General features: G+C 36.7%; 1 protein-coding gene across 1 annotated transcript in view; it reads right to left on the reverse strand.

Moving 5' to 3' along the window:
• Window positions 1-206: 206 nt before the first annotated feature.
• Window positions 207-13,598, reverse strand: part of SETD3 (SET domain containing 3, actin histidine methyltransferase) — a 62,247-nt gene continuing 48,855 nt past the window's right edge. Inside the window, exons 8-13 of the mRNA XM_054275818.1 lie at window positions 13,441-13,555; window positions 9,146-9,220; window positions 6,307-6,473; window positions 5,582-5,667; window positions 3,679-3,839; window positions 207-3,072 (exon numbers count right to left, since the gene is read on the reverse strand). Coding sequence (XP_054131793.1) covers window positions 2,629-3,072; window positions 3,679-3,839; window positions 5,582-5,667; window positions 6,307-6,473; window positions 9,146-9,220; window positions 13,441-13,555 — 1,048 coding nt within the window. The 3' untranslated portion in view covers window positions 207-2,628. The remainder of the gene's footprint in view (window positions 3,073-3,678; window positions 3,840-5,581; window positions 5,668-6,306; window positions 6,474-9,145; window positions 9,221-13,440; window positions 13,556-13,598) is intronic.

Genomic DNA, 13,598 nt, shown 5'->3' on the forward strand with positions numbered 1-13,598 from the left:
ATGCAAGTGATGTCTTTCTTACAGGAATACTTTAGATAGCTAAACAGAAGCAAGATTTGGCATTTAGCCTGGGATTAGTGTGAACAGCCTCTTAACCAAACATTATGAAGAAAGTTAACTTTAAAATGCTTTGAAAGGTCTGTTTTCATGACAGATGGTAATAAGGGCTCATCAGTGCCAATTTTTTTTGTTTTCACCTCAGTTTTCAAAAGCTTAAGTTTTAGGTTAGTGCTTCTGAAGGAACCATTACATGCATAGAGGAAAAATGCAAATTACAAAATTAGATTACTCACTATTTTTATTGTGTGTAGCATATTTTTCTAAATAACACTAACAGGTGAAGAGTAAGAATTTGACCATGCACTCAGTAGAACACTTTCCCTTTCTTTTACTTGAATCCTTTTTTGGTTTTTTCCCCAGCTATTTGTCCTTTAATCTTCATCTGTACACCTGGACAGATAATTCCTCTCCCCACAGACCCCAAAAGATACAGCAGTCAGTATCAGGTAGAGGTTTTGTTAGTATATTACACTCACTAGTGAAGACATGGTAGAACTATATTTTATTCAAGAAAACCCACACATTCTGTCCTGTGGTGACCACAGGCTTTGCTAAGCCATAGATATTAGCAAATACTGGAACAAAATACAGTGTATCAGATTGAATCAAAGCATTTAAATTCTGAATTACAGTTATAATTTTCAGGGAAGGCTAGTTTCAGAATTGCATCATAGTATCTAGTACAATGTTGTGCAATGTAAGTGGCAGAAACAGAAGTGGAGTATTGGTCCTAATAAAAACCAAAACGTAATGACTCTTGTATGACATTTAAATTGTCAAGACAACAATTCCATGGCATTCTACCAAAGGCAGCATATAGTTACAAAAATACTGGTCCAGCATCTTGTTAGTGATGAAGCAATATCCAAGGTGCAATGGCAACATGCCATTCTTAGTGAAATACTTTTTAAAAAACTATTTTTTCTATTTTCCCCACACTGATACTAGCTGAACACCAGAACTTCTATGACAACCTGAAAGAAGGTCACTATTTAAATGTGTATTGCACCAAAGATTGATGCAAAAACACATGTTCCAGGTTGCAGTATGAAAGAAGCAAAGGCTAAAAAAACTACAAATGTGCCAGAAGACGATTTACTGCAACTGATCTTCGATGAGCAGTTTGCAACCTCTATTGACTTTTAAACAACTGTCCAAGTTTTCCATTCTATCCATCATGATGAACTTAAGGATACAAAAGTAAAAGACAAGGTCCTTAATATTGAGAATGGATTGAAACCACTTTACACTCCTCTGAATCGATCCACAAAATAAAAATATTCTGCCCTCCTCTCCTCCTAACAGGCTGGTAATTTCAAAGTCAAGCCATGGAATTACCCTTGTTCTGATATTGCACAGTGCTAGGACTGTATGGTTTCCACCCAGAAGTTCAAACATGGACTATGACAGTGACCAAAACTGCTGGTGACAGTAGACCTGCTTAAGTTGTGGCAGTATCGCAAGAAATGTGCATCAGATGAAGACACAATCTAAATGGCAAAAACCACTGCAGACTTGGCTGTGGTTTGGACTTGGGCCAAAAATACATAAACCTGATTGCCATTCCTTTGAGGAAGCAGGATCAATTAATATCTTAACCAAAAGATAAAGTTGAGTAAGATCAGGTAACCATGTGAATTCAATGCTACATTCAACAAGACAGAAATGAAGGAGTAGCAGACAAGAACATTATTAATATTTTCCTTTTAATAATGGTTTAGTCAAAAGTGTAGCTTTGAAAATCTCTAGCTCATTGTGAAAACCTGAAGAAGCTGGGAAGTGACCTCACTTTGATCAGTTTAAAGCTGTGGCTTGGCCTATCTGCTTGCAAAATCTCCAGTAGCTCTGCCAACATTGTAAATAAAAACTGCCTGGAGATAAAAAGTAGTCAGCCTTTAAAAGTTCATGAATGTTGTATTGTAGCAGCCTAACTCTGACTGAAGAAGAAAGATATTTTATGCAGTAAACAAAAGACAAAGTAAACTGAAATCTTCAGAGATCACTTTAAGTGTATACAATTTGGATTCTCATTGACATTTAAAACTACCAATCATAAGGTTGCCACCTTACCTTTTTCTGGACTGGCACACCTGATTTTAAACAGGTTTTCCTCCAGTCTCCCAAGTTTCTGATCCTCTCATTCAGTTTTCTGCTGTATTGCTCCCCTACCTTCATGCTGAATACCGAGTCAGTCCTGCCTTCTGCTTTTCTTGGCAGGAGGCAGAGCAAGCTTTTAATTTCGGTAGTCAGAGTGACAGAACAACAAACGCACAGCAGATAGAAGAGCTTAATTCTTCCCCAGGAAGAAAATACATTTGGTTCAACAAAGGGCTGCAAAATCTTCCAAAGGCACCTCTTTCCCCAGTTTTTGCCTGAAAGCAAGATGGCAATCTTAATTGAAAAGGGATGCTAAATCTTTTAAATAACTTAAAATTTCATTTTTATATAAAGCAGCAAAACCATTTTTCTCTGCAGAAAGAGAAATGTTAACAAAGGAACACACCAACATAAATGCACTGTTGATAAACTTCAGCTAGTTTAATTTCACAAGAAAGTAAAATTTTAGGACTATTCTTTAACCTCATCAGTACTTTCTGAAGAAGATTCTTTGGCATCTTCAGTCCCTCTGTTGCTTTTCTCTTTACTAAGATTTTCACTTTCTGATTTGGTCCCATTAAATAAAGAGTTTTCACCATTTACAAACCCATTCTCTGTGACTTCAGCATCAATGGCTTCATCAATCTTTAAGTCCCCTTGCTCTTCCACATCTTCCAGGTTTCTCAAGACAATAGGGAGTCTAGAGTCTGCCACAGTGTTCTCCAACAAGGCAATATGGCCCTTGTCATACTTGGGCAGCGGAGCTCCGTCTGCCATTTGTTTGCTGTAATACTCTCTGCTGGCAGCCGCGCTCTTCACCGCCTTCTCCAGGATCTCCTTCTCACCCAAGCGCAGTTTGATGGCCATTGTCGCATGTGGGGTGAGGTCATGGGTCTCCAGGAAGGACTTATCCACCTGGTGGGAAAGAAAAATCAGGTCTGCTACTGACACCTCACACAACCAAAGAGCCCCTCACCTCGTCTCTTTCTCTGAGCAGGAGTGACTCCAGGCAGAGCCAAATGGACATGAGGGGGTCTGCAAGGAGTCCCAGTGAAATTTGTCATGAAATCACAAAAAGCCCAACATTTCTGCACATCAATCAGTCTGCATGACAGGCAAAGTCAGGTTACTTCACAAATACATGCAACATGTAGGTTCACTTATACATTTGCAATAGGAGCACATTGCTTTGCAGTCTGGAGAATGCAACTAACAGACTACAAGTTGAAACTGATTCCCCATCTTATTTGCAGAGAAAAAAGCAAGTAGTCTCTACTTGGAAAATCAAAGGAAAAATACATTAACAAAATTACATTAACAAAGTTTCCTTTTTTGCAACCTTATTTGATTTTCCTTAGATAATGCAAAACTGTTTCTGCACTTAAAAAGTACAGAATGAATTAGGTACTAACATTCAGGTTGAAGTTGGCAAAGACAAGATGGAGGACAAAATATCTTTTCCTACAATCACAATGCACAGAAGAACTCAGACTTTTAAATTACACATAATGATGATTTTACCTCCACAGTTGTTTTATAGGTTTTCAAAAGAAGGGATGCTCTGGCTTCCAGGAATGTCCAAAGTTTAACTTCATTGTCCCAGCTAACAGGAAAGTCTGAGTTCCCCAGAGTGAAGATTTTGCCAATCGCGTGCTCACCTATCAAGTGCTCCTTCAGCTCTTCTGCAATAAGTATAAAACCAATCTGTTAAAAAACAACCTCATCATTCACTTTGTCAGTTGACAAACTGCAGAAAGATTTATTTTCAATCGTATATCTTTGAGCAGCTAGCAAAAAATAACCCTCTCCTCAAATAAGAATTATCAGATATGCTGCTTTTTTTCTAGGATTTGCCTCAAAGAGACAACTGCAAGTCTTCAGGTCAGCAGCAAATGGGCTTTCTCTCCAGCTGGAAATGGAGATACTTTAGACATCACAGCCTCTCATACACAGCATAAATCTCTGTCAGTGAAACAGAATGCTTTGTAAAATCATTCATAAATGAAAGGGAGTAAATTTGTAAAGAGTGCAATGAACCTTTTGAGAATAAAAGGAAGAGGCCAAAGAGCATGCAAATAGCAATGGAATTCTTTTTCCTATTGTTTTGATAATCTTTTTCAGTAGCAGAAACTTCCTACATGTGGTCAGAAAAGACATCCATCAAAACTCAAGAGCAGAAAACATTTAATGAGTTCCTTGATATTACACAAATTTCATTTAAGTTTTAATTAATAAATTTGACTCCTTCAAAACTGTTATGACAAACTTCACCAAGAGCTTGCAAGTAGTTTCTCAATAAACAGTTTTCTTAAACACTATTTAAGACATGTAAATAAAGTGAGCACAATCATATACCAAGAAATGCAATTAAAGCATTCACTAGCTATATTTTCCTCTCCAAGTCAAAATTCACTCCCTCATCAGCATCCTAAAATTATCTTCCATTGAATTTACTTCCCAGAAGAGGCAATTGCAAGAGATGGATGTAGGTCCCTTCCAACTGAACTGTTCCAGTATATTCTAATTTCTTAGTAAGTTCTAAGAGATGGATGACAAGAGGGAATGAAGGCATGACACCAAGTTACATTGTTTTTATTAAAGAAAGCAAAGAGACCACATGCAGAAACTCAACTACTTCAGTATTCCTGCTGGCACAAAAAATCCACATCATCTGCACAGTATTCCTAACTGCAAGGGAGTTCTCTCACTGGCATGACAAACTGTCACATCCATAACCTTCAAAATTGCATTTAACCAACAAGGAGCTATTATGAGCATTTAATGAGAAGTTTCACATGCACAAATAAGGTGAATATTTATTAAATGTACACATATTTTGCCCCACAAATAAAAGTAACAGAAGAGAAACACTAGAAAAACAGTCTGCAAATACAGAAATTTTAGGTTATCAATTACCAAAATATTGAATATTTAGTTCACAAATTACTAAAATATTGAAAATACTCAACTTTGAAATGTCTCTTCCATATTTCCTCTATAGTATAGAATATTCCAGTTTCATACATAAATTGTTCCAGTGGTGATGACTAAAATGCTGTGATTTTAAGCATGTAAACCCCTAGGTCTTGCAGGATCTTGTTCTGCAAACTATTTTGAAACCTAAAAACTAGAGATCCAACTCCAAAGCTCACTCATTCACCAGAGTCTGGGAGATTAAAAGAAATTAAAAAATTGTATCATCTCATACTTTCAGAGTTACTGAAATATTCCATCAGATGACATGGACAAAGATTGGGGTTCTCAGTAGCTTATAGATCACTTTTTAACTTCTCAACTTTTCTGATCATCCATCTTAATGTTTTATATAAATGTCTATCCCATTCCTACATTAACAAAAAAAAAAAATCAAAAATCCCCCCAACAAGACAAACATAAATTAGGTTATCTTCATAAAATATCCTACCTTCACTCATACAAAACACTCGAAGGAAAGCCAAAAGCTGGGCAGAGATTGCAGGCTCAGTGGAGTGCAAGGCAAAAACACTTGAACTAATAAAAGAAACAATCAAATAACAACACTAAATACAAGTCCAATTGTCATACCTTTTAACTTATTTTAACATAAAAGACCATAAAGTATACAACAAATGCACTGCTACAAAAGTAACTTAAAAAAATTAGGTAATATTAGCTCAAACAGAAAAGCTTCCCTAACTTGTATCTGAAAAGAATGATTATCTCTACTATTTTACACTTAAAATTATTTTACACAGCTTTCATAATAAATTCATGAAAATGCAATGTTTCGTGTCTGCTGCTCTAATAGTACCCTCTGGACTGAAATGACTAAAGGAAAATGCTGTGATTCACATACTGAGCATTGTAGTATGTCTACAAGGGATAGGAAAGAAAGTAAAGCCACAGATTGCTTCAAATTAATCCTTGCTCTGTTTTTGTTCAAATGGTTATTAAAGCAAAGGCTTTTCTCCTTATATATGGTTCAAATTAGATGGTAACATAGTTCAGAGAACTTCTGTAAATATTATTACAATAACTTTAATTTGCTATACAAACAGGAGAAATATAACACCTAAGAAAATTATCACAAAAGAGCTCCATATATGCTTTCCTGGACACTCTAGACTTTGGAAATGTTTTGAAAAAGCCATGGCATTGTGTTTTACTTACGTTGGGATACCAGCACGAGCTAAGACCTCTGCCTTCATAGCATACAGCCTGTCACTTTTACTCACGCCAAGCTTTATTTTCACTCTGTCATGTGAATTATTATCAAAGAAAAAACCACTGTGGATCACAAATTCAGCGTTTGACCGAGTGCCATAAAAAATGTAAATCTAGAAGGATGAAAAGAGAAGTGAAGGGACAGGAAAAAAGCTTAAGATCAGCTCACAAAATTGACATAATTTGAAAGTTATTTTCTAGAAGAGTTACTATTGTGAGTACAATGTATATTTGGTTATATGAAGAAACATGCTTTGTTTTCTGGTATTGACTCAAATGCTGTATACAATATGGCAATTACACTTTAGAGGTAGATGTAAACATATACATGTATAACAGAGACTTTGAAAGGCAAGAAGAAATTCTTACTCTGTACTTTAAAAAAAAAATGTTCTGGTTTTTCACACTGACATGAAGTACCAGCATACAGAAATAAGCTTTCAAAGGTTTATTAAAGGCTAAAAAAATCAGAGACAAGGAGGGCCCATTAAAAGAAATGGTGTTTCTGGAATCATTTTCCCCAACCAAATGTCCACTCAAAACTATACTGCTGATAGATCAACTTTGCTTTCATTTAAATGTTACCTTAAGATATGGATATACCACAGTACATCACACAGAGAGATCTGAGCTGTGTTCAGCCAGTATTTATTTTTGTTTTACTCTGAACTCTTTTCTATAAAGCATATAGTTACTTTAATTCACATATAAAAAGAAGTTCCTAAATATAACCTGCAGAATGGATTTAACTCAGGGCTAGGCAGTATGAAATTCATGGGACTAGAGGTCAGAGTAGCAATTGTATTCTCCCACATCAAGAGGATATTTTCCCATTTGTGTTTGATAACAAAATTGTCAGTCAGAAAAAGAAGTCCCAGCAGTTACAGAATTCCCTTCAGAACCTCAGGGTACAGCAGTGCTCTGGATGCCTGCAAGCTTCCATTCCTCTCTGGCTGACAGAGAAAGACACAGTGCTCTCTAAAGGGCTCAGTAACAGCAATGATGCCATTTACTTTCTCTGTTTTCAATTTTATATAAGAGCTGTTTATCCTAAGCACTAAATGCTACAGTATGATATTGAATTATACTGAACATTATACTGTAACACACTCATCTGAGGAACATGTGACCTGACCAGGTGCATTGAGGCAGTGGGTAAGGAGAGAGTTGCTCACCCTCTCAAGTTTTAAAATTACTGTGATACATCTCATATTAAACTAAAAGTCACATATCTGTATAGATTACACAGTATGCTCTCACACCCCAAGATTGTTTTACAAAAAATCCAATTAAACAGAGTGAGAATTGCTTTATTTCAGGCCAGTGTTTGACAGACTCTGTGGACCTCTGCTGTCTAACATTTTTTAGTAGTAAAAGCATGGATCATACACTCCTCCTGCTAAAACTGTAAGAAATTACATCTGCATGGTATATTAAAGGACTGAAGCATTATATAATTACAGTGCTTTAAAGATGTCACTAGCAGTTAAAGTTTGCACAGAAATTCTGATAAATAGCAGACAAAGTGAAACTACTAAAATAAAATTGAAATATAGGAACCCTCTATAATTGAAATGGAGAAAGCAGCCAGAACAGCTATATGACACATCCATTGCCAGCTGTGGAAAATTATAAATTGGATCACTTCTGGAAAAACTGTGGACCCCTTTTAACTCATCACACCACAACTGGAAAAAAACAGAAAATATTTGACTACCATAACAAATTCTGAGAGCAAAAATATACAATCACTGTAAACCTCAGCATAGCAATGAGGATAAATACACTTTTGGAAAGATGTATTCAATAAAGAAAAAATGCCAGACACTTCTTTGTTACAAAAAGGTAACATACAATACAAAAGAAAAATTAAAATCACAATATTATAAATTGTAAGACTGGCAAAATAACAGAGTAAAAGAAAAAACTCAGAGGCTGAGTTACAAAACATTTCAGGATGTTTCGTGGACAAAGGCTTTGTCTGGCCATGCTGACTGCACAGGCAGCAGTCAGAGAAGGAGTGCTGCTTCACTTGAGGGTTTAGGCTGGCAGCTCACACAGCACAGGGGCTTCCTACACTCCTGGAACCACTGTCTCCAGTGCATCACTATTTGGACACACTCAGTTTTGGTTTTGAGCAGTTCTGATCAAAATACTGCATTCTGAACTGTTCCATGCATCTTTGCAAGACTCTCCTGCTGTCTCAGGATGAAGAGGTAAATGCATGCATGCCTGTGTGAAAGGGACACAGGATGTTTTTAGGTCCTTTCTCATTTCCACTAAGCACTGCAATGACAACAGCATGGGTTAAAATGACTGGCAACTGTACTGCATTTCATCTCTTAAATGAACAAAGACTAACAAGAAACATAAGTCAACAAACACCATTGTTAAAAAGACTCTAAAGTCCATTACTACAGACAAATCTAAAAATTATTTATCTTTGGTCTTTTGGATAGGGCCTTTTACTAAGCTCTTCCAGAATTCCTAACTTGGTGGCTGTGTATGTTCACTCACCAATGATTAAATATTTCAACTAGTTCTATAAAATACAAGGAATAAAACTCTCCTACAGTCAGGGTCTACCAAGTCATAGAAAATATTCTGAAAAATGTACATGTATTTAGTTTGGTACCATTTTCACTCAAAATTAGCTCAGCATAATAAATTTCAAATGTAGCAGGGTTTCATCCACACCACTACATCATTAAAATTTTCTAGGGAGTCACCAAGTGTTCACAGAACTTAATGGAACAACAATAATGTAGACATCTCTTCACACTACCTGTTCTCCAGCCTTGAAATCTTGAAGTGCTACACATTCACACCGGTCATCTTCCAAATTGTAGCCTGTAGTGATCTATCCAGGAAAAGAGTGACAAAAGCACCTTTAGCATTTTATATTTCTCTCTCCCACCACTGACAAATTTCCCTATTGGAAATAAATATTAACAATAGGAATTGCACACATTTCTTTCTCAGCACAACAGAATACAGCTGATAGTGATTGCTTTACAATTCCTGAGCAATCTCTTCTTTTAAAAAAAAGTCTCTGCATTACAGAAATCTAATGGAGGAAATAACCTACCTGAAGTGAACAGAAGGCTCTGAGGAAGGTACCCTCCACAGAGCACAGACAAAGTACCATGCTAGAGCTGGCAGCTTGTTATAAAGTTCTGGAGCTTTCAGTCACTCCCATGAGGCCCAAGGGAGCAAGGCACTGACAGCTCTAAATGCTGTGCTTTATCCTTCAACTGCCAACACATTTTTGATCTCTCAATGAAAAAGGATTAGATAACTGTGGATCTTTAGGGGATACAATCTTCAGAGAATTATAATTTACTTGAAAATAATCCCTTTATCTAAAAGTTAAGTAATACTCTTAAAATGCTAAAAGGATTTTTGAGATGGTAGCTGGCAATGGAAGAGGATAAACTCTCTTGACAAAGCTGCACTTCCCCCAAAATAATTACTAAACTGTAAAGGGGTCACACTAACAAGTAAAGCTATCCTAAAAATGTAATATTTTTTATTAAGTGATGGACAGTATGTTCTTGAATAGTGTGACCAGAGATGAAGCCACAGGATGGAACATAAGCTGCTGAAAATCAGAAAGCAACTTTTATGGTAGGCAGTCTGAGTTCAGTACTGACAGAGGTAACTTATGGAAAAATATGCTCTGAGCCTGGGGAAAAACCTAGAAAAAGCCAGCAATTCTCTCTCAGCCTTCAAAAATGAAAACATACTTTTTTGTAAGCTGACTGACGTGAGTTGTAGTATAGCCCGATTCCCATCTTGGATGCAGCTTGTCCAAAGACAGAACTCCTCAGATTATTTCAAAAGCTTGCTTGATGGCTCACACATTAATAGTTTTGCACTGCTTGCATCATTAAATGTGCATTTGTCAGCCGAAACAGTGCTTTCAAATGGAGCAAATCCAAAATGTCAGCCCCAAGCATGGGCAGCCCGGCCCTGCAGACGCTTGCAGAAAGCTCCCTGTGCAGATGCCTCACTGCAGGTCTGTTAAATGGGCTTGTGTAAAGAACACAAGAGTCATCAGTACAGCCCACTGAGAAACACAGGCTGCACTACTTGAACACAGAAATTCCTGGGCATTCTCTAATTTGGAGTGCACAATTTTAATTAAGATTTTCGATTTAGAAAGTTATCCTACCCTGAATTGCAGGTTACAAATGCAAGAGGATAGCAAATCTACCTTCTACGAATCAGTCATCTTCTGAAAAACTGTACTTTTCATCCAAAAAAAGAAACTCTTGACCTGTCCTGAAATTTTCTTAGTGTGTAAACTCAGTGAAATAGCTCTGAATGTGAAAAGTCCACCCCAATCCTCTGAAATGCTGGTGGAACAGAAGGCTTTCACAGACTGGGGAAATTCCATTATTTTAAGAGGAGGATTCTGTCAGTTTAAGCATGCCTCACTAGAGTACTGATCTTTTTTTTAAATTTTTAGTTTTGCTTTAAAAAAAACTCCAAAACAGCACACAAAACCCAGCAGCACTTCTGAAAGACTTTTCTATAAAGCATAATGGAGTGCTAGACTCCTATTTCCTCTTTCTTTTAATAGCAGTCACGTAAGAGAATTAACAGGGTGTTTACTTCTCTTCCCACATGATAGCTGACAAATTGCATCCCTTCAGTTTTATTTCTGAAGCAGACTGATACATGAATTTCAAGTTGTGTATAAAGCATGCAATAGTCTGCCTGGTCAGTGATTAAGGATGGACCCAGCCCAACAGGCAGAATGTAGCTTATTCAAAGCTCTGTCAGAACTGGTAATCAACCTCTGACTGTCAAAATACAATCCCACTAAAGAATAACAATGAGAAATGCATGAAGACAACCATTTTGAAATAGTTCTTAGAGGCAGGTTGATCTAATTAATAGTGTCAGAGGCAAGAAAAAGCTGGATGGACCTAGCTCCAGTTCAAATCCAAAGAGCATTTTATTATCTAGCTCATGGAAAGGGGCCCTGTGGAATAAAGCAAGAACAGGGATATGTATGGTAGCTGATTGATTTGGGAGGTATTTCAGCACTACATTTGGAATAAACTACACAGGGTGCATTCAATGCCATCTTTTGTTTCTTACTTTCCTGCAATGAATAACAGTTCCCTTCATGTATTTTACAGGGATTGTGCTGTGATGAGAGCAGAGCCCACCCTCACCTCACTCTCCAATAATATAAGCTATGATATAGGCAGCCTACAGTTATCTTAGCAGTCACCCCCCATTTCTAATGGTAAAAGGCAACTAGCACACAACAGAAATAGCTTTAGTAGCTATTCTTAGCCCATTACCAATAGTACAGTTTTCTATCCTTCCTGAATTTATATCCATTTAAATTATTTTCCCTAGAAATATTAAATAAATGACTGAAATCTTTACATATATACAAAACATTTAAGTTCAGCACAACCTCCTTTGCCCTTTAGGATATATTTCAGCATAAAAAAATGTTTCAAATCCTGATATACTACTGCATTAGGAGGTTTGGCTCCAGAGGCTGGCTCCAAATCAAACCCACTCTTAAAGAGCATAATAAAAATAAAAATTACTTTATCAATTTAAATAGAAGTTTGAATGAGTAAAACAACATAAATAGCTGCTCTTTTAAAATATGCTTAAATTTTCCCTCACAGAACCTTGATTCTCTTCCTCTTTACTCTAATCCCAACTTTGAAGGCATTCATTAAGAGTTGTCTAATGAATACAGACAAGTCTCTGCAAAAGCATCTGAAAGAGATGCCCAGCAGGAAAAGGGTACAGGAAGTACTGATGCTTGCAGCTATGACTTATATTACAAAAATACACATTTCTGAATTTTAAGCAATTTTCTTTATACTGAAGACTCTCATATGAACTTTATTGCTGTATCAAAGCTGTGAGATTACATAACAAATAGGCAAAGGTGAGAATCACTGTTAAAGAACAACATGTAATCACCTGCAAAAAGGAAAAATAAATAAATAATAAACCCCAAACAGTTGCACCTTCGTAGCCTAGCCTACCATGCTGTAATTGATACAGTCATAGTAACACTAAATTAGCTAAATGTCAAGTGAAAAACAACTTGCTTTACAGTTTGTTCATTTAAAACAGACTTTTTTTTATACCAACAGCACTAACACATACTGCTGTCCTAACACTCAGGTCAAGCCTCCCACAAAAGACCCAGATCACTTGAATAGGATGGTTATATCCAGTGCTTACAATAAATAATATCTACTGGAAACACAAGTAGGGGGTATTACTTTTGAAGTGTGCATGAGCATGACTAAACAACATTGATAAACCAGCCTCTCTGGGTTTCCATTTCCTCACCTCAGCATTAACTAGTCTGTTAATGAAATCAGGAATCATCCCCTGAACTAGCGCACGTAAGCCAAAATGTCAGCAGGTCTGACTTTCTATATACATATGTCACCTTTTAAATGTTTAATATGCCCTAAAGTAATATTTTTGCATTTTGTTTCTTTGATGTAGTAACAGATGTACTGTTTTTGTTGAACTAGGCTTTGTTCTCGTTGTTGCTGTCTCTGTAACAAGGCTCTTTGGGCACGGTTAGGAGAGCAGGCAGTATTTCTTAGTTGCAAATTCTCTAACCGCTTTCCCTAGTGGTAGCTACAAGAGGCAACATCCATCAGTGCCTGCTTTCTGTTCTCAGAACAATTCTGTCCAGTACTATGCATCTTCTTCAGCTCACCAGAAACAAAGCTCCATGTCAGGAGACAATGCAGACTTGCCTGGACATGTCATGTAAATGAAAACTTTTTAAAGGACATTATATGCACATAAGACATAACTTTACACAAGTATCGAATCTATTGTAAAGTTTTCTCTAGATGAAGAAAGCTCTGCCTGAAAAGCTATAAGATATTTGAGAAACTGACAAACCTTTCTTTCAGATATTAGTTTTTTAGGGTTTAGGGTTTTTAGGGTTTCTTGGGAAGATAACATACCTGTGTTAAGAAGCATAACAGAAAGTGCTACTGAACTGTTGCATAGCAGTTGGAAGATTTAAGCTTTAAAGTCTTTCAGCAACACTGAAGAAATCCTTACCAGCCCATTAGTATGATTACACATGTCCCATAAAGGTATTAGAGCCAGTGTAACTCTGGAACCATCTTCTGTTGGAATCTGGTTCTGCCTTGTCATAACAGAGGAAACTGCCCATCTGCAAAAGGCAAAACCATGAGCTGGTCAATGTTCAAAGCATT

This window comes from Melozone crissalis, unplaced genomic scaffold (genome assembly GCF_028551555.1).
Source record: "Melozone crissalis strain CALT ecotype California unplaced genomic scaffold, PUWL_Pcris_2 ptg000018l_1, whole genome shotgun sequence".
NCBI classification, from domain to species: Eukaryota; Metazoa; Chordata; class Aves; order Passeriformes; family Passerellidae; genus Melozone; species Melozone crissalis.